Source organism: Osmerus eperlanus, chromosome 12 (genome assembly GCF_963692335.1).
Source record: "Osmerus eperlanus chromosome 12, fOsmEpe2.1, whole genome shotgun sequence".
Classification (NCBI taxonomy): Eukaryota; Metazoa; Chordata; class Actinopteri; order Osmeriformes; family Osmeridae; genus Osmerus; species Osmerus eperlanus.
The window spans coordinates 6,214,333-6,233,717 of NC_085029.1; the positions used below are offsets into that span (position 1 = coordinate 6,214,333).

The 19,385-nt window shown below is 45.8% G+C and overlaps 1 protein-coding gene across 2 annotated transcripts in view; it reads right to left on the bottom strand.

Annotated features, from left to right (window-relative positions):
* LOC134031013 (zinc finger MIZ domain-containing protein 1-like) overlaps positions 1 to 19,385 on the bottom strand; it is a 63,115-nt gene that overhangs the window by 23,005 nt on the left and 20,725 nt on the right. For both annotated transcript variants that reach the window (XM_062474478.1, XM_062474477.1), the window contains exons 2-4: positions 8,394 to 8,513; positions 4,237 to 4,350; positions 2,068 to 2,173 (exon numbers count right to left, since the gene is read on the bottom strand). In XM_062474478.1, the coding sequence (XP_062330462.1) occupies positions 2,068 to 2,173; positions 4,237 to 4,350; positions 8,394 to 8,462 (289 nt within the window). In that variant the 5' untranslated portion in view covers positions 8,463 to 8,513. The remainder of the gene's footprint in view (positions 1 to 2,067; positions 2,174 to 4,236; positions 4,351 to 8,393; positions 8,514 to 19,385) is intronic.

Here is a 19,385-nt window from a genome sequence, read left to right on the forward strand (position 1 = left end):
TGATTTCTCATACTACCACTTCAGCTTTTCCCTTTTTCCAGCAATTTCCCTTTCATTCAGGTAGCAGAATAGAAATAGCCATTGTGTGCAGCCAGGCCTTCCATATTTTGCAGTACAACTGTGTTCAAACTGGCCAGCAAATAGGTTAATCTATTTGTGTATTGACCAGAAAGGCTGGCTAAAACCACCAAATCTGGAGCAAATTGACTTTCTCACTTGGAAGCCTACATGGCATCACAGATTACAAGACACAGTAGCACATAGAACAGACTTCAGGTTATGAAAAAAAAGGAAAAACACCCATCTTTCCCTCAGACACTCTCTATGTAACGTATAACAACACACAGTCGTTATATGACAGATCTGGTGACAGCATCCAAGGCCGCAGTTCATACAACACTGTTGCTTTTGTAAGCAAATATGGAGAATGAATAGAGAACAAAACGCAGCACTTACAGTGCGTCAAGAGGTGGAACAATCAAATGTCTAAATCCTGAAAGTAAAAATGACAAGTTACGCAACAAAGCTGTGCTCCTGTCATATTTGTGATAGAGTGGAGAGGAACTCCCAGCTCGAAGCACTGAACTGTGTAGTCACTGAGCTAGTAGCTTGGACGGCGTCCAGGAAATCTGGCAGACTGGGCTAAATGAATTATTCTTAGAGCAACATTATGCAAAGAACAGTATTCAATTAAAACCACTTCACCTAACTCTGCTCCCATCTCCCTCTCTTCCCCCTCTACTAATCTGGCATTCCTGAGTTGATTTGTTCTCTGCTAGATTCTGAGGCGTGTCCAAAAAGCCCTCCTCTGCAAATCGCAGACACTGACTCGTCTGTCTCTGGTGTCGGATGGCCGACCCGTTGCCGCCATCCTGGCCCTGTCATGTGACTCCCTCCCTTCTCTGTCGCTGGGCAACAGTGCTGCTGGATGTCTGGGCACAGACCCTGCCCCTGGGGCCCTGTGAGAGTAGCGTGTTAAGAGCCGTCTCCTAGCTGCCAGTGTGGGCCCTGCCTTTGTAGCCTGAATGTGGAGACTTTGTAGTTTTTTTTCCTTGTCTTCTTATACCTAGGCTTGCGCTAGTATTTCTAATCAACCATTCACAATATTTATGCATGTACATAATTGACCATGAAATATACTTTGGGATGCTGTCTGGACTGTGGGATTCTCACTGCTTTCCAGATGACTGCTGTAGCAAGAAATTATTCAGACTGAGAGTCAATGAGTAATCTTATATAAACCCATAAAGTGGGGCCAACATTTGATATGGAATTATCCAGAATTATATAATTTAGTGGAAGTTAATTGGAAGAAGATTTTTTTTTCATTTTCTGGCTGACATGAAATTATATTATAACATCCAATTCCTCGTACAAACATAAAATTGGATCAAGGAAGAGGGTAGACATTAGGTGAGGTTCAGTGAGTGTCTGTTTTATGTCCTAGACTGCTGCAATAACATAGCACAGACCAAATCTGCATCATAACAATTGCACATGAGATTTTCCTCTTAAACGCAGCAGGTGGAAACCACAAATCACAAAGTGTTCAAGGACTACAAAATATTTGGCAGTAACCATGCTTATCTGCTGAGAATTTGACAAGGTATACACCTTCAATCTCTGCATGCTACATTGTGCTTTGTCAAATAGATTACAAAGGTAATTGGCAGTCACCATCTGACCCAATAATCTGTGGCTACATTGACAAATGTACAAGAACAGGACACATGTTTTCAGTTCCAGACTTAATGGTGCAAGCCCAGTAAATACAAATATTCTTACTGGATAGAAGTCTTTTTCTGAGAGTGAAACAGTATCATAAATATGTGGTGTGATGTCCACAGAAATGGTATTAGCATTAAAACAAAGACAGCATCATAAAAGACAGGAGTTATCAACATGTTACAAAACAAATACTGTTTTCAGTACTTTGTTTTCATTGTTTTTTTTTATCTGTGGGTTCACACTGCATTATGGACAGCAACACCCAGACACTTTATCGGTCACCGGGTTGGATTCTTGGGCATGGAATGGATCGATGTGACAAGCAAATTGAGGTCCTACCTGCTGACTTGGGAGTGAACTTGTCTCTGTTGGCTGCACACACAGCCAGGAGTCGGTAGCCCAGGTCCAAGTCATAGCCTTGCTGTGCTGCTACTCGACTCACCACCTGACCAGAACAACAAGTTAAACAGTCAGATACCCACGTTTTTCTGTCTGTCTTGTTTCAGTCTCATTCAGGGCTGTTTGCTATACCATCTATAACTGAGACATATGGATGTGATGGACCTATTGTAGATGTTCAATGATTCAAAGATCTGTCTTTAATACACATTTTGAAGGTGGTGGACATTTGGACAGACAAAGAGAGACAGACTTGCTGCCATTACGTGAATCTATACGGATCCCTGCTGAGAGGAAAGATGAAACTGAAACCCCTGATGCCCCAGGTAACGCTGTAAACTGCTGTTAAATGGCAGAAAACTTTGATTTAACATTGCCATTACATTGCCCAAAAAAGATCCTCTCCTCCAATCTCTTCAACCTTAAAGAAATATTGCCAGCACACAGACATGTTTCCCCAGAGATGGAACCTTCCCTTCCCCATCGTTTCCCGGTAGCAGATTCTGCTGTTACAACCAGACACAAGTTCAAGGCATGCCCGGGGGTGTTTCAGCACAACACTGTTCATTGAAACGTATAATTATCTTTGTAAAGTATAGCTTTAGATGGGATACCACAGAGAGTATGCATATCTCTGTCTTATTTATAGGAAACACACATTATGAGGAAGATATATGAGTGTAAGTTGTCTAATTAAAACCTAAACATGCAAGGGGCATTTTGCTAAATGGTAATTCTAGTCTAAGCTGTACAGTACACAGTTCTAATTGTAGTGCCTTAATTGCACAATCAGAAGCACAAGAATTGTGGTGCTTTTTTGGGGGGGGAGTGTATGTCGAAAAGACTCCTTCTAAGGAAAGATTAACTGCTTTTGTATGGAGTGGCCATAGATGAGAAACAGAGATAACGTGTGATAGACATAGCCAGTTCTAAGCTGGATAGCAATTCATATTGCTACTGACAAGCATGACAGTCATTGTTCCCTGTTATTGTACTACAGTAGGCTGCATGGCTACTGTCAGTTGTCATTTTCCAACCATGCCAATGCTCTGCGTGTGCTCTCTAACCCGCACTGGCTCGGTCAGGAACAACCCGTAAACTGTAGAGGACAGTTCAGTTGTAAGCATCGGGAGAAGCTTCTAGATTTTCACTGCAGGACACAAATTGAATTGGGGAAATGGAGTAAAAGACACCTGCTGCTGCGCATTAAACCGTTAAACACAAACAATAAGCTGAGTGCTCAGATCTTTAGGAGCAGGAATGTATCTGCCAGTGCCCCCACTGCCATAGAACTCGCTTGAGTGTTTTTTGTGACAATTCTTTCGTAGGCTTCTGAATTACACACACTGAGGAATGACTATGCAAATGACTACACTCAACACATTATGGAGAGGTTTGCATTGAGACTCTGTTACGCATAAAATACCCCGGGGTGACATTTGAGTGATGCATGTTTACACTTGATCCGTGTCTCAATTGACTAACTAAGTAAGGGGTGTGGGGGCACTGACCTTTTCAGAAAATGCACAATACCATAATTCTAAGAAGAAAGGTTAGTTTGGCTGTTGAAGACAAATTGACATTGCCATTCAATGAGATATCTATTGGCATAAGATCTCAAAGAGGCAAAGAAAGAAAGTGTTTTTTCACTTTAAGATGGGAGGATATCCCACTGCAAAAATGTGTTTATTGGGGAAGAAGGACATTTAGGTTTACCCTGCTTACAAACATCCTTAAGTCCCAGCTTTCTGAGATTAAAAGCTTTCAAGTCTTATTTCTTTAAGAACATCGATTGCTTGGTGGTTTTAGCACACATCCTCATTTAGAAATCTCTACACGATCATGCATTGTGCAATTCATCTTCGAACTTTAAAATTAAATAAAGTTTAGAGAGTGGCTAAGGTAAATTCCTAAAACAGTTTGAATCTCGACAATGTCTAAAAATAAAACAACTTTTCTTTCTTGGCCTAACTTTCCGGGCATACCATATGGGAATATCAGGAGTCTGAAAATAGTACTTGTTTTAGCAGCTTTTCCTGTCCCTTGAATCTGAAGCCCTCTTTGAACCTGGAGGTGTAAGGTGGTGGAGGGGTCCAGGTTGCTTCTTACCGTTAGGCATCCCATGAGGCTTTGCTCAAAGGGACGCTGGAAGGCTCGGGGGTCACCACACCAATCCAGCAGCTCTGTCGCTGCTGTTTGGAAATTTGCAGGATTTTGTAAGTGCTGCATGGGAACAAACACAACAAGAAACCTATTAGGATGAGAGAAGAAGCCAAATGTATTACATATCAGACACATTAACGGAGGGGAGATCTGTAGGATGTCAATTGCCCTTGAGGAGACTCAGTTTGGCACAATGTGTGGGCACGTAAAAAGAATTACTTTTTTTTTTTGTTCCCTAACAATAAATGGTGGAGCGCAAAGGCACTGAACATATGACATATGGTTTTGGTTAATGGCGTCAATACAGCGGCTGGATGGAAGGGGTCTGTCCCTTGCTTTCCTGCCACAGTCACAGTCCTGCCCTCCTCTTGCAGGTCTTTGTAGCACCACCTTCACAGTGAAATAAATCTCTGGTGGTTGTGAATGGACGTGCAGGCTCTGAGCTGAGCTTGTGTGACTTTATCTGACAGCCAGCTGCTTGACCTTCAGGCTGTCTTTATGGCATGTCTTCCCCTGCTAGATCCATCTAGTTACCCTCTCTCAATCCTGTTGTCTCTGTGTGCTTCTGTATTTCAGGTGAAAAAAAGGGGTGGTAGTCGGCAGGTTAGAAAGGTCCGGAGAATCTCAATGAATGTCAGTCCTCAAAAGACTCTTGTGATATCTATTTTCATTCTTTTACGGAAGGAGAGGAAGAGACGTCCAGCCACTCCAGGGCAATTTGTTACCTTTGGTGAGATGATGTACATGCAGCCTTTGTGGCGTGCTGGGTACAAAATCTGAGACAAATAGACACCCACTCCACAACATCAAAGCTTTAAAGTGACTGGCTTGTCATGTTTAAGTGAGAGCCTGAGTTCCCGACATGTCTCTGTGCTTTGATTCGCACGTCAACCGGGAAGGAAAGACGCAGAGGCACCACAGTCCCTGGCGCTCATTCTTTTTTTTTTTACTCTGGTGCTCTTTAGGGGGCAGCAGAGGTCAACGTTTGATTAGGCAGCTTTCATATCAATTTACAAAGCCAGCGTTTGAAAAGGGCTGGATGAAACCAGTCTTGTTTATTTTATGTGCACAGTCGTAGACCGTTCCCCGCAGGGTAAGTCTTTGTCTAGAGGGAGGTTGTGGGGTGGGGGGTGCATTTGTTGTGAATTCTGCTAGTGGATAAAGTCTTCTGGAGAAACTCACATCTAGCGAGGATACATTTAGATGAGTATGGAAGCTACAAACATGCGATCAGCATGGAAAGTGTACAGCAAAATGAGGGAGGGAAGATGGGAGGCTTGGATGGATGGATGGCTGGATGGCGGAAAAGGAATGGGTGGTGGGGAGGGTGATGTACTGAAAGAAAATACAACACAAGTGGCGCCGCTTGAAGAGATTACTGTTCTTTTGCACTCTGAACAATTGGTCCCGCCATGTGTATGTGTGTGTGTGTGTGTGCGTGCGTGTGTCACACGGCGAGCTTGGCATGGCATCGCCACAGATGTTACCCCTTCTCCTGCCAAAACCCACCAATCAAACCTAACTAGTGGCCAAGAGACATTCCCCCCTCTCTTCGTATCCCCTGGGTGAGAATGATCCTCCAACATTAACACTAAGCTCCTCTCCAGTCCTGCCCAGTCCAAGCCCAAACCAGGAGACAAAAGACAGACAGGCTCTCTATATTGTTTAGAGGTGGTCGCTCTCAACAGATACAGTCATTCACAGCCTAGACCTGACCTAGACTTCTGGAGCAAAACATGGCAAATAGAGGTGGGGGTTACGTGCAAAACTATATTCAAATATGCTCCATGCGACATTAGCATACAAAAACCCAAGAGCAATGTTCACAGGCTCAAAAACACCTGAGACATACGGCAGTGTACAGTGGTAGCAAACAGTTGCTAGTGGCAGTTTGAACTAGAGAGCTCCTCCACTCACTCTTATATTGACGTTTACAGTTTGAGGAAGTGTTCCCGCAGTGAAAGGACGGCTCATATTTTCAACTTGAGATTGTACACATCATGTGCTGTGGAGTCAGACAACACACAGGCCAACCCACAGAGAAAAGAAAAAATACTCTACTCTGAAATAGACACCAGCAATATCAAGCTGTCCTATCTTTGCTCTCAATAGTGGATTCCAAGGAAAAGAAAGGAATTAAGTTCCAATAGACTTTTGGGAACCATTCACGGTACAGTGTTTCATGTGTAACTTAAGGTTAATCAAGTTAATATTGTATCTGAGATCAAATGAAAATGCAGTTGTTTAATCATCTGCTCATTGGGAAGGCAACGCTGTCATTATATTTTTGAACTCTTAACCCAAGATACAATCACACAAACCTCTCACAATTTACAGCACATCAATATCTAACTCGTCAGTTATTCAGTATTTGAGCAACCAAATCAATTTGTTTCCCTATTCACCTGACTGACTGTGCGTATTCAGACAAACCTATCAAGTTTTATGAAAACAAGACAATACAAAGCTTCATTTATATTCCTGATGCACTGGCAGAAATAATGCCTTCAAGACGCCAAATTTCCAGCATGCACACACTGTCAATTAAAACAAACATCTGGATTGGTTTACAATATTTCCTTCATTATTTTAATTACTTGGATATTTGACAATGGTGAGCATGGGGAGGGGGGGGGGTATAGTGAGTTAATTGTTCTGATCTCCCCCGATGATCATCTTTGTGTAAGGGGAGGAGAATGGGAGCTTGCTGAATGGGTTCTCGACTACTCTAATTGGCAGGACATAAATGGTATTTATTGTACTGGGTTCCAAACCCTGATTGTCTGCAGCACAAAGCTGCCTCTATTAGCAGGGTGCAGGCTTCTCCATGGCTCATTTGAATGACCCGGCGCTTATTCGTTTATTAGATGAACTCGAGGCCCTTTTCGGACACTGTGGATTTCTCGACGTGACGTGTTTACCCACGATCCCCTTCTCTAGTCACTAACGCCAGCTGATGTTTGTTTAGGTTTCCAGTGTTGGGGTTAATACATTTGACCTCTGACACGAGGTCAAATGTATTTGTGTTGCTATGGAGATTGAATGACTTCATGCATTTTTTTTAAAGCTGAAAGTCTGCACTTAAAGCACATCTTGATTGTTTCATTTCAAATCCATTGTGGTGGTATACAGAGCCAAAATGATGAAAATTGTGTCAATGTCCAAATATTTATGGACCTAACTGTATATAGAGACTGTGTTCCAAGGTATTTGTGTACGCGTAGTTAAACTCAGATTAGATCTCTATTTTACCTTTGATCTCTATCTTATCTGAAATACCTACAGCTGACCCTTCTTACACAATAACCGTTTAGAGCCTCCCCTCTACTCACTCCCTCTCCACCCCAACATCTTTACCTGCTCAACAGTCCCCGGGGGGACACTAAAGCTCTTAACAGACCACCTAATAGCAGGGAACTCCACCATTGGAGTGACGCCAATTGGCCGTGTTCACATACGTGTTAACACATACGCCCATCTCTCTCCTATATCCTTCCCACTGTACTCTTCTGGGCCAGGAGCTAAGAACACAACCCTGAGGCAGAACAAAACAAACAAGCTGTCCGTCAAAGCCTAGAAAGGCTTGTTCCGCAGCCCACGCTCTGGACTGGAGGCAGGTAGGCTCGTTTCATTTAGTTCCAGATTCACCCAGAGATAAAGGGGTCAAGAGGGGAACTAAGGGTAGTGTCTGTGGATGTGAGGTGGAGGAATGACAGAGGTGGATAGAGGGATGGAGACCGAGAGGGAGGTAGGAATGGAGGAATCCTGGAACAGTATCCATTCTCATACCCTGCTCTGCAACCTGAGCCTCACACAGTGCAGTGCTGATGAAAGGATGAAAGGACAGTTCAATGTTTAGAGTAACCCAGAGGGAAGGGAGGCCACACAGTGTGTGTGTGTGTGTGTGTGTGTGAGTGTGTGTGTGTCTGTCTGTGTTTGTCTGTCTGTCTGTGACGTGTCCTGTCATGTGTCTTTCCAAGAATGCGATTTAAAGCTCATTCAAAAAAATCTCATTAGTACAGTAGTTGTGACTATTCCTGAAACTCTAACCAGGGAAACACAAACCAAAATAGCAGTGCCGGAAATAATTTTAGACAACTCACCTGTTTAATACATAGCAGACGATCATTGGTCTGCTGTATGTGCCTGTCCATCGACGGAATCGAGTTCATTTTGATTGCCTCTCTTAGGCCTCTACCTGCCAGCCATTAAACTGGAGCGCTCTGGAACAGAGACAAGCACAACATGTTACAGGGAAGCTCTTCTGCTGCCAATCCAATACCAAACAGGATATTACAAGTTAGTGTGTGTGTGTGTGTGTGTGTGTGTGTGTGTGTATGTATGTAGGAGTGGAGCAGAGGAGACTATTGATTTGGCAGGTCGCAAGCACCTCCAAGACCTTAAAGAATGACATTCTTCGCAGCTGGTGTGACACCCTTAACAAGCCTCGACGCTTGTCCCTAACACCGCCACACAACTGGGCTGACACACACCAATAAGAGTGGACCACGGAGATACTTCTTCCTGATCACATTTAAGGCCTACCTCACCACTAGTATGTGCAGAGCTGCAAGGAAGAAAAAAGGGTTCAACAATTATCCATATCCTCAGTCCAGACTTGTATTTCATCCAACTATCTATCCATAGCCACACAGCAGCATTGGCTACCTGAAGTCAAAACACCACTATTGATTTTGGAACTTTTTTATGGATTGCTTTTTAATGGAAGGCTTGCGCAAACAATAGGCTGTGATCTGACGCGCCACACAGCATTATCGCAAGTTAAAAGTATTATGCCCTACATTAAAGGTTATCAATTTCCCCTGAGGGAGACAATTTAATGTTGCATTCAACGTCAAATAAATATCACACTCAGGGCACTGGCTATAACTCACAGTGACCCACAGCTTTAAGCAGAGGGCCAAGTGAATTAATAAACACATATCAGAGAGATGCCTCTTCATCTCCTTCTATCTCTGTTTCTCTGTCTGTCTCTTATCTTGCCCCTGTCTCACCCTATCTCTTGCTTTATTTCACTAGCACACAGTGCATCTCTCCCACAGTGCACTTTCTCACTCTCCTCATCACTCTCTTCTCATCCCAAAATTCTCCCTTTGCTCTCCCTTACTCATCTCCCTCTCTTTGTCCAATACCATCATGGAGTGAAACATTCCAGAACACTGAATGCTGGTGCCACAAGGGCGTATTTTGACAGTGAGGGAGAGAGAGAGAGAGAGAGAGAGAGAGAGAGAAGACAGCCTGCTGCACCATACTGATAATGCTCACTTAGGGGTCTGTGGCTAGATTTAACGACAGGCCAGTAATCTACTCCACTAGACAGCTAAAGAGCTTTTATGCTACCTATTGGAGCTGCTCATGCCTGTACTTGAGGGGGGAGAAGGGCACACTAGTGCATTCCTCTCCATAAATTAGAGAGCTCATAAAAAAAAACTTAAAAAAAACAACACTGAATGACTGAATTCTTTCTTCTCTCTTTCTCCCTTTCTTCACAAATGAAATAAATTTGTTTGTTCACTCCTTTGTGGCCAGGGGTGGTTCACAGGGGATTGTGGCTAAAAAGCCTATCTGATATGTGATATGTATTTAGCAATATGCAGACTGAGATGGTCTGTTTCATGACCAAAAAGAGCAAATCTTCACTTACGATTTATTGAGAAGGAGGCAATTTACCCAAATTACAGATAATAGTTTTGTGATCCACTGCAAATATATTTGATATTAATCGGTATCATATGGACGGGGTGCTCTGAATTAAAAACACCACAAACAAGTCTCCCGCATCATCAAAAAAAGCAATTTAAAAAAGCAAAATATCCAGAATCACTTGGCTCTCCTTTCAAGCCAGAACTACTCATTTATGCCTTTCTCTCAATGCAAAATTCCACAAACAGCCTCGGTCCAGTGGCAGACCCCCCTGCCACCATACACCCACACACACACGTTCACACACTCAGTCCTGTCTGACCATGTGGCCCTTGGCCACCAGCAGGTGTCTCTCTGCCCCTCTGTAGTTCCAGCCAGTGCTCACACAAAGAGGCGAAGCGGTGTTGCTTTAAGCCTTTACAAGCTCTACAAATCCTCAGCTGCAGCTTGCTAACAGGGCCCACTCAGCCCAACAGTGCCTGTCTGACCTTGTGCTTATTGATGAGCCAGTAGCCCTGCTTTCTCTACCGACACCCCGCCCTCTCTCTCTTTCTCTGTTTATCCTTTTCTCTCCGTCATCTCTCTCACCTCCAGCAGAGAGAGAGAGAGAGAGAGAGAGAGAGAGAGAGAGAGAGAGAGAGAGAGAGAGAGAGAGAGAGAGAGAGAGAGAAATAGAGAGAGAAATAGAGACAGACAGAGACAGAGAGAGAGAGACGGAGGGCTGGTTTAAACACACAAAGTACCAGTCATCATTGTATTCTTTCCTTTTTCTGCAATAGTCTCTGGTCTCTGACCCCCCAAGCCTTCCCCCTCTGAAGTCAAACATCAGTACAGACTAAACAGACACATGCTCAGACGATTAAGATTACATTTGATATCTCTGTGCTGTTACCGTTCTGATCGGTTTAAGGAGCAGATGCGAGACAGTGGCACTGATAGTAATTCAATTGTTATTTACCAGCGGTAATTAAACAAGTCTACTGTTAGATGTTTAATATCTAACAAGAGCCAAATTAAAGATTAGGATCTCTATGTCTGAGAGATGCGACGAACAGATGCAATTACAAGATTGTTTCTTCTATTTATCTGCCATTTCCGATCTTGTAGACGTTATCATTTGTTATTTTCTCTGCATCATTACCTTGCGTGAACTTGTTAGACTTGATTCAGCTAGTTATCCTCCTAAATAGTGTTTTGTGTGAGGAAAATCGCGTTATTAATTAATCACAAGTGCGAGCCAGGCATTGTACAACAAGTTAGAATGTGCAGATTCTTACAAAGGAGAAAAGCTTGCCGCTTTGAAGGGGGGAACTGAAATGCTACACACTGAGGAGAAGAAAAAGAATGCAAGAAAGAGAGAAACTGGTGAAGAAGAGCAGGCTGGGAACAGATTCATCAGAGGGTGGTGGTGAGGGCAATGGAACACCAACCAAGGATTGGGTGAAATTATCTCTTTATAATCAGTGGGCTTCTGCATTGCTGCCTTCCCTACTTCTGGCTGACAGATGAGGTCTACATTTTCAAATGGGCTGTTGAGATTGCTACATGCACCCCCACCACCTGGGCTTGTAAACTGGGATTCCACACAGGTTCCGCAGATCCAGTGGGTATACTGCTTGATTCCGACAAAGTCACCAACTGAACCCTGCACTTTCCTGTTACGTGATTGTGTTATATAAGTGTGCCTCAGATAACAAGATGCTGATTTAATAAGATGACAAAGCAGGATAATAATACACTAGAGAGTTTGACACCGAATACATTCACAATCCCAAACAAACATCTTCAGGATACAGTTGCCTTTACACAGGTTTTCTAGCTACTTCTTTGGGAAATACGTAGTACGTCGGTAACCAAACCTTCTTCAAACGTCTTGGAAGGGAGCCGGGGGGGGGGTGTAGTGTAGCGGGGCGGAAGACAATGATTATCTTTATCCTGCCATCATAGCAGAACAAATGGATCATGAACCCTCCCAGCTTTACAGTCACTCAGCAGAGCTGTCACAGGCACGGGGGTAGTGGTAAACAAATTTAATTTATTCATTTAAATGGCTTGTGTAGCAAAACAACTAGGCTCCTCCGGGGCCACGCCATCTAAGGGGAGACACACCACTCATTCTGGTCAGTGGGACACTTGAATGCGGACGATTTCTTTGCTCATGCAGGGGCAGACTCACGCCTCATGCTCATCCAATCCAAGCTGTTGAGGGGGGTTTAATTGGCTACAATCCGGATCCTCTACCCACCCACCCATACTCATGTACACAGGGACACACACGCACCTTCTCACATTCCCCCAATGTGCTAGAGCAGCATCATAAGGATAGCATAACAACACCGTCAGATGCCCTTTATGTGGTCCATGACAACACAACTGCAGTGTTACACCTCTGCGCGGCTATGAATCACACACATGCACACACACACACACACACACACTGCCAGCCCCTCCCCACACTCACACAGTCCCCCTGCCTCCCCACACCACCACACACACAGCACTAATCGAAAGCCTGAACTACTGCTGACACTATTAAACAGAGCACGGTGGTCTGACCAGAGAAACTCTGCGTCTCGCTAACGCCTCGTGGGGTACTGTTTTGACGTCCAGCTGAAGGTGGCAATGCCCGGCGTGTCAGGCTACTGTAGGTGAATTAGGTAATAACGAACTTGCCCTGATCTCTGACTAGGGCATAGCGACGTTTTGAAGCCCTCGCTTAATTGTGTTAAAAGGCAAAGGAAGGAGGAAGTATCTGAGTACAGATGATTTTAATGAGCCTTCATTCGCCTATACTGTAGGTCCGTTTCTCCAGGGTGTGGAAGGAGGCAGGGGCCAAAAGCTCTGCTTTAATTATTCAGATGTTAAAGGGAAATGTTGCCTCTTATCGCTGTGGGTTGTTTAGTGAGCGTCTCCAGGTGCCTGCCTGGTTGCCTCTCTCCGCCTGGTAAGTGGCCAGACACCAAGGACAAAGCATTGTTTGTTATGCAGGGAGAAGCAGGAGGATGGAAATGTGTACTCCACTCACTGCTCTCCATTGTTGCCTTCCAGAATGTGCCATAATCCCCAGCAGGCTTCACACAGCTCTGGCATTGGGTATATATATGAGCCGCCTGCCTGCCTGCCGTCCTGCCTGTCTGTCCAAACTCCTTCCACTACCTACCTCCCTCTCGCGGGCCCCATCCACCCCCTCCTCCTTCACCTCATCTTCCCTTCCCCCACTCTCCCTTTCCATCATGCTCACGCCCCCCTCCCGCCACACACACACACGTATGGACACACTCCCAGCAGCGTGTGCAGCAACACACACCTCCCCACATGGCTCCTTAACAGGCTTGGGAATGGATTTCTCTTATTTAATGTGGTCGGTCTGCAACTCCAGCTGTAACCGTGAGCAAGGGAGACTCGCAGCCATGTCCCCGCACTCTCGCGTGCATGCACACACACGCGCGCACACGCACAGGCACACACACACACACACCAGCCGATCCAGGAGCTCTGCTGCATTGGTCGCTGTTCACTGATCTCCTACTCTCCCCTCTGTCTTTCTCCATCTCCTTTTCTCTCAAGCCCCCCCACCCATCCCTCTTCCCCCGCCTCCTCCTCGTCTCTCCATGCTTCCATCTCTAGCTCTGCCTCTCTCTCTCTCTCTCTCTCTCTCTCTCTCTCTCTCTCTCTCTCTCTCACGCAGACCCACATACACTCACTATCCCTCCTGCCCTCCTCCCTCCCTCTCTTTCTCTTTTCTCTCTCTCCCGCCTGCCCCCTCCCCCTTACTTTTTTCATGACAGCTCACGTAAGCAAGGCTTCCTGCGGGAGCCTCATGCTTGGTACACAGAGATTGTTCAGCCATCAGGCACATCTGCAGCATGATTGCAAAAGCAAAGGGAGCATGGTGGTGTGGGGAGGGAGGGACGGAGGGAGAGTGGAGAAGTCACCCCCCCCACCCGCTCCATAGAAAGAGAAAAAACACAGGGTTGGGATCACGGAGGGGACTAAGCAATATCTCCTCCCTAACCAAGTGTAACGTTTCACCAAGTCTCAGAGGGCGATCTCCGGCTGGGAGAGAGGAGGATAAAAGCAGATGGGGGCGGTCTTTCTTCACCCAGAACCCCCACCCCCCCCACCCCAACACCCCCTGCAAGAAGGCCCCCCCTCGCAGACACCTAACACCCGGAGGGGGGGGGGGGGCGACGACGACTATGGTGGGTGGGGCCAACGCGGCCAGTCTGCTCCTTGGCCAACCACATGGTGTAATCAGGAGAATCAGAAGGGTATTTCTCCCTCTCTCTCTCCTCCCCCTCCCCCTTTCTCTCTGTCTCTCTCTCCCTCTGCCCTCTGCAACCTTTTACTGAGCAGCTACTTTCTTCATTTCCTCCCCCTCCTCTAATAGCAGGAGGGGGAGGGAGAAAGAAAAAGACGAGGAGTGTGTGTGTGTGTGTGTGGGGGTCAATTTTCCCCCCCAGGCGGTGGAAGCAGCAGAGAGCACAGATGAGCCACATGACTGTGCGTCGCTTCCAACAGCCCTAGCAGACCTAGCTTGGCGCTGTAGCTCCCGACGCTCTACGCTCCACCAGCAGCAGCCCATACCCTCTCTCTCATTCTGTATCTCTCTTTCTCCCTCCTACTCTCTCTCTTTCTCTCTTGCAGCCAGAGCTGCCACGATCACACTGCCAGCTCCATGCGGACTGAATCTCTACAAACACCTTTCCTTCACTGGAAAAACGATTGTTTTAATTCCATGTTCTTACCAGGTGTGCTTCGTCATATCGTTGTAACCTGTAAGATGTCTGGTGTTTCCAATGCAGCAGTAACTCACACTGAAACAACCGTATTCCACTAGCTGCTGGATTGGAGGACAAATACAGTTTTATTTCCATTTTCCCTGTAGGTAAATTATATTGTTGGTGCCTGTTACCGGCACTCCTTGAGATAACTTGCCGTGAGTGTAGTGTGTGCGTGTGTGTGCATGAGGGCCCCCCTGATCCATTCTGCCAGTCTCTTGGTTTGTTATGCATTCAGCTCATGTGTCCTCCAGTCAGTGGCTGTTCATTTTCTACATACCTCGCTTAATCCTGCCAGCTAAAACTTTGAAATAGCAGCAGCCGCTGCCTCTACCCGAGAGAAGCCATTATGAGGTCTGAGAGGGAGGGAGGGAGGGAGGGAGGGAGGGAGGGAGGGAGGGAGGGAGGGAGGGAGGGAGGGAGGGAGGGAGGGAGGGGGAGTGAGACTGATAGTGCTGGGGGAGTGACAGCCGAACTGCTAGATACATGGAGAGGAATTCAAAGAAGGCTAAGAGGAGAACATAAGTACAAGCGTGTGTGTTGTGTGTGTGCAGCTGTATGTGCAAATATGTGTCAGAGTGAGTGTCTGTGTGTTGAGAGAGTGACAAGGATTGAGTATGTGTTAGGATGGTGTGTGTTGGTCGGGTTGTGTCTTTGGTGTTATGCGCGTGTGTGTTGGGGTGGGGGGGGGGTATTATTGCAGGGGGTGAATGTAGGGATGTTCAGCCTGAAACCTTCTTCTCTCCATTGTGGGTTTCTCTGGGACCTCTGGCCTATTGTGACTTTGCCCTGCAGTTCAGTGAATGGGAAGCGAGCAAGCTTTTAATAGTGTATGAGCTCAACCTGCCAAGAGAAGGACAGCAACAACATGATCTCTCCTCCACACAAGGAAGACAAGCGGTCACATTGAAGAATCCAGCGTGTGTTCGACATGCGGTGCAGAATCTGGCTGGGCTGTTAGAGAGAAGTAATGCTCGCAGGGCAGTATCTGCAGCTCCCAGTCCTCTCCAGAGACAGAACCTCTCATTCCACAAATGTACTTAATTTAAAAAAAAGCAGAGTGCTTAGAGAGGGGCTGAGAGGGGCCGTCCACACTCCAGTTTGATCTGGCTTCCCCTAATTGGTCAATGACAACGCATTACCAGATGGGTGGATGCTTGATCCAATGGAAGAGGGGGGGGGGGGGATTGCAGCGTGTGGGAGACGGACTGATTTAAAGGATAGGCAGCGTGGGGCTGCCATAAATCTACGCCACAAATCTTCCTTATCGAGGCGTGTGGGGGTCATGTTAGTGGGGAGGCGGCGTGGGTGTGTGTGTGGGGGGGGTGTCTACACAGGCATGTGATGAATCCAAGGCAACAGACATGCTGCCACCTTCCCCTCACCCCATCTCCGAGGTGCACGGCCCCCTTTAATTTGCCAGAGATTGCAGGCTGCCATGTTTTGATTGTCCTTCTGTAAACGAATCAGGAAGCCTCTCATTTTCAACGTGCAGGGCTGAAAAGAATGCCAATGTGTGTCTAGGGGAGAAAAAAAAGATGGGGATTCTCAAAGCAAGGCATCCACAATCAAACAGTATGCAAAAATATTTTTTCCCCTTCCAGCTTTATATTTATCTTTTTCTCTCACTCTGCACACACAATATTTCATGCTATGAAAACTGCTTTTCTTTGTTAGGTTTGTCTTCTGTGCTTAATGTGTGCCGTGGCGCAAAATACCCAGTGCTGGTTGCACAGCATCTGCCCCATCTTTGCAACGCGCATCACATGCTAGAGAAACCATACGTCTCATTTTATATAATCTTACAGGCGGCTAAAAATAGCGCTTGATGAATATTGTATCCTAAGGATGGAGCAGGCGTTTTGGGCCTTTACGTAAGTCAAGACTTTAACTGTCAAATTGAGCAACATGAGCAGGCCCATGCACACACTGTAAACAAATACAGCGTTGCACAGTAATAATTGCCGGAGATCACACGCCACACACGTGTGCACACTTGCACAGGCCGCGTAGTAACTGTCATGTAAATAAACGTTTCAAAGCAGGTCTCTGAAGGGTGCTTCAATCATCTCATCCCATCTGTGTTATACAGTGTCTGGCCAACATATTTGTCCTCCAAACAATCGATTCCATAAGTTGAGAGTCCTGTCGGCTGCGTGTTCAAGTCGTCGGTATACATGAGGGCTTGGCTCTGTGGGAAGGCCACATCGTCCGTGAGGAGTGTCGAGGTGAGCTGACAGGAGGACGTAAACACTCGCCAGCAGGCACATTTCCAGGGGAACGGAGCGCGTGGTGCTGAGAGAGAGAGAGCGAGAGGGTGTAGAGGAAAAGCTGAGAAATCCCATGTCCTCCTGTTTGCAGCCACTGAAAAACTGCTGAACCGTCAGCAATTACGGGGCTGGCTAGGTCATGAATCTTTCTCTGCAGTGGCCTGCCCTTCTGTGTGCTACCGCAGAGGCCAGTGCCCTGTCACAGTCACCTGGCCAACACACTGGGTATCCAGCAGGCCAGGAGACCCACACAGCACCCAGAGCCAACCATGGATGTTCTGTCTTTGTGTAAATCAGATCAGCTCTTTTGCATTTTCCTCCTGCAAGCCTTGAATTGTCAAAGCAGTGCCATTATGCAAATCTGTCGTTTGTCAAGCGCAAAGGTAGTGTGATCCAGAAGAGGACACATGAGACTAGCTAAGGCTACCATGGTGATACATGCAAGTTGCCAAAGAGACACACAACGCTGGTGCACGCACATACAGATATACTACATGATACGACTCCAAACTCTGGAACAGCTAATTAACTGATCCACTAGAAAGTGGAGATAGGCAGTCGGTTAATTAAAATGATTAATTAAGAGTAATAAAAACTTTTCTTTCAAAACTGCTGTCTATAATTACAAGAGACCCCCACCTCTTTCATTGGCAGTGGGGTTTAACAAGTGTGTGTGTGTCTGTGTTTGTGTCTGTGTTTGTGTGTGTGGAACGGATATAGTATCTGAGATAGGCGGGTTAGTTAGTAAGTCAATTGGTAAGTCAGTTTCTCAGGCTCATTCACTGTTGGGATCCTTCTCTAATGAGATAAGTCCACAATGAATGGAAAGCAGCCTCCCCCTCTTCTAACACAATAGCCAGAGACCATGCCTCGACTGACCTGTCCGTGCTACTGGTCATTAGACACCCAGGCACATTATTGGCCATCTGATAGACCCTTGCCTCACAACGACATATACAAACACCTATGCAAACAATGGCCGCCACCATTTTAACATACAAATGATGTTCTAATATCGAGCCAAAGCCTTGCTCAAATCGAGAGACTCTATGCATGAATCAACCTTGGCAGAGTGAAGATGATTCCTCGGGCAGATTTAAATTCAAATCTGGGCCTATCTCTTTTTGATCTGCGGAGAAATGGATATTGTGGACTTCACGCCAGGTGCTCGAGAGCTCTGTCTGTCTTCCGCCGTCTCGTACAAGTCTCTATTGATGAGAGGGAAACCATATGAACGGGGGAATTATCCAGACAATTCACTTCAATAGTGTGTGAGTCTGAGTGAGACAGAGAGAACCCCCCCCCCATTAAATAACCCCATAGACTGTCCTTTATAACAGCCGTGTATCACTCAACATACTAAAATAATTATAATTGTATCAAAGCCAAACAAAATATCAACACAGTAGAAAATAAGCACTCTCCAGACATGATCAAACACTCCTTGTCCTATTAGACAATTACCCATGCCCGTTTCACAAAACCAGCTCCACACTGTGCCGAACAGACAACTACTATACACATAGTGCACGCACCCCTCTTCATGCACAAAACACCTCTAAGGACCAGAACAGCTAGGCCATTTACTCGGGCATTCCCTCAGCTGGGGGGGGTGGGAGGGTGGGGGTGGGAGGGTCAGCAGTGCCGCGTTCTGGAAGGCTGGCCCTGTGGTAATTTGGTTTACCCCTTAAAGATCCCAAACATGGAGCTTTGTATTAGGTAAACCAATTACTATCTGACATGATTCAATGAGATGAGAGGAGTCCCTCGTGACCACTTCCTCTATTATTAGTTATGTGTCTTTCAGTCTCCGAAAGGCACCTTGTCCCCGATTCCCAGCGTGTTCCGGCTAACGCTCATCAGCTGTGGACGTAAGTCGTTTACCTGCACTACGCCACTCTTTAGGAGATTTAACGATAATTTAACCTACATTTAGGTCTGTGTGAAAATGAATTAAGTGGAGCCATTTTTCACTCAGAAATACATAAACAGCCATCACTGTGGAGCTCCTTCCTGCTTAGTATTCAGGGCTGATTCTCCAGGGTGGACGACATGCTGTGTAGACAATCTGCATTTTTATTTGCCAGCGCTGGAAGTTTCCTCACAAGCTCCTAAAAGGTAAAAGCAAAGACAAAAAACACCCCAACGCTCTTTTTTTAACGGCCATTTTGACTTCCTTTCAAAAAATGTTTTAAACCTACGCATCATTTACAATAATAAAATAATGTGTGATTCATCTTTATGTCAGTGGTAGCTTTGCTTCAAAGCATCTGTAGTGTTTTTATTTCTGAGATAGTTTTTTTTTGTTACTTAATGTGAAAATGCCAGCAGCAATAAGACAGTGTAAGGGCTGCTAGTGGAGTCCCTCCATAAGAAGCCA